Here is a 2,450-nt window from a genome sequence, read left to right on the forward strand (position 1 = left end):
ACTAGTAACTACATTACTCTCCAAGCAGAGGTTGATGTGGAAGATTGTTACTTAAAATCTATTGCTAAGGACTGTATTATTTGCATTATGACTGAATAAGATTGGTTTAGTGGGACAGTATTGTTTCTTAATGACATAAAAGGGAGCATTGTCAGCACTCAACGGACTGTGAAAAACCCATGAGTAAACACAGTTCAAGGGACATTGAACAACTAGGGCAGGGGTGCTACCAAAAGGGCCAAGGTGAGCTTGCTAAGTACCACCTGGTGACACTATGTGCATTTTTTGGTCAAAAAGGGTTTACAGTCATGTAGGAACATGGCTGGACCTGTACATGAACAATTTGACAAACTAATATACTAGTATATTATGTTCTTCTTAACGTGCTCAATAACGAATAGAAACAGTAATAAACTTGGCAGGCCCTTTAGGCCACACCAATTTAATTTCTTGGTTAACGGATTCGCCGCTTCATTTTTTTCTGATTTGCAAATAAAAATAAAAATTCAGAATCAACTGCAAAATGCTCGTATCTTGCCCTGAACAGTTGAAAACAGTCATTTGAAAAATATCTCTTACTACTTGTTACAGTCATTCCATCTTTCAATGCAATAGTATCATTTAAAGTTCAAAATTCATTGTTTAGATTTTGAACCAGCCTGGTGTGTTGACTTCATGGCTCCTATCGTACCATTTTGGGCCATAATAGGATGCCTAGGCCTGTTTTTATTTTTTTTTTTTTTTTCGCCCGCCCGCTCCATTATTTGTCTAGAAAAATCCGTTAACCAAGAAATTAAATTGGTGTGGCCTTACTCAAATAAAACAGGACAGAACTTTTAGTATTAGAGGAAGGAAATGTTTTTACACTCTTACACTGATACTCATGACTTAGTTATGTACCTTGTTCATTGTCTCTACTTTGGTCATTTCTGTGTTGCATGAGGCCACTAAGGTAGTGTAGATTTATAAATTTTATCAATACAGTCTACCTGTACTTAGCTATTCAATATTTTGGATCTGAACCTAATCAATTTCCGCGGTACTGTACCAGTACACCAAGTAATATACTACATAGTATACTACAGTAACTACTTGTCTGGAGTGGAGTACATATCATAAATGAGCTTTTCATGTTCACCTTCTGTGCCCAGTTATGGATCTCAGCTTGAGTGAGCTATATTTTGGGTACCCGAAACGAGGTTTTGCACGACGTGAGGTTACTCAACTTACGTCGGTTTGCACGCGTGCCGATACTCATTTCCGCGATTGTTTGCACGCGTGCCGTTCCTCGCGCTGTGCTGAGTTCGCACGCGTGTATGTCCTCGCGCTGCGCTGACCTTGCACGCCCGTGGAATTCCTCACTACAAACCGAGTAAACACGCATCTTGTGGGCGCAAAAGTGGAGGGCAGAACGCCGTAATGCCGGACCGAGCCTGACTAACTACCGTTGCGTGCATTTCCTCGAGGCGTCCCAAATTTACCCGCATGTGTATTTCCTCACTAAGAGCCAGGTAGACACGCATTTTGCGACCGTATAATGTGCGACCGAAGGCCGGGCATTTTTACTACATGGGTGCGCGGAGGGACCTGTCGGCCAAATCAGTTCAAAGACGTGCTCAAAATAAACGAGGTTTCCGTGGGCACGCACAACGAGCGGGAGAACAGCGATGTATTTATATTTTTAACGGACCTATTTTGATAAGACATATCACCGAATCGACCGGTAAGTGTGTACAACGTTGTCTTTGAGATCGTCGCGACACGGGACGGGCGTACATAATTTTTGCTCACTACAACGGTGTTTTGCACGTATGTTCTTTTCCTCGCTACCACTTTAGTTTACAAGAGATTTGTTACGGTTTTTAGGAGCCGGTTTTTAGCGTCTTTTCGTGTGTTTTTACGTCTTTTACAATGCACTTTTCTTGATGGTCGACTTTTCCACAACTATCAAAAGCACACAAAACGAAAAAGGAAAACGGAGAACAATGAGGAGAAGAAGTCGTACGAAAAGACGCTAAAAAGTAAAACTATGCCAAACATTACGGCCTAACCAACAAGTAACCACTAAAACTGACCATTATTGGACAAAATTCATACCTTTGTACCATGATAGATCGGCAGCTTCACACTAGTCAGGCTCCAAGCTTGTAAATCCAAGTTCCGAGTGTGGTTTAGAGGTACTAGCTGGCGTTGTTACTGGCGTTGTTATTAGACTTGAAGTGACGCGGGCTATTTATATATGGCGCACATGCGCACTGCTCACGCATGCGTAACCAAGGTAACTAGATCGTACAATGCATTCTGGGCTTGGGTGATTCTATTGCTTTTTAGGGGTGTCTGATATCATTTTTACGAATCTATCACATCATACAATGCCTAATATAATAATGATACAAAACACAGTGACTACACACATGTACTTTTTCATTCATTGGCTGTGGGACGCTTAG

The 2,450-nt window shown here is 41.5% G+C and overlaps 1 protein-coding gene across 1 annotated transcript in view; it reads right to left on the reverse strand.

The window, feature by feature from the left end:
* LOC109465869 (dynein assembly factor 1, axonemal-like) overlaps positions 1–2,450 on the reverse strand; it is an 18,028-nt gene that overhangs the window by 7,021 nt on the left and 8,557 nt on the right. The window contains exon 5 of the mRNA XM_019763358.1: positions 1,231–1,361. Within this exon, the coding sequence (XP_019618917.1) occupies positions 1,231–1,361 (131 nt within the window). The remainder of the gene's footprint in view (positions 1–1,230; positions 1,362–2,450) is intronic.

The sequence above is a fragment of the Branchiostoma belcheri genome, unplaced genomic scaffold (genome assembly GCF_001625305.1).
Source record: "Branchiostoma belcheri isolate BF01 breed outbred unplaced genomic scaffold, Haploidv18h27 scaffold16, whole genome shotgun sequence".
Lineage (NCBI taxonomy): Eukaryota > Metazoa > Chordata > Leptocardii > Amphioxiformes > Branchiostomatidae > Branchiostoma > Branchiostoma belcheri.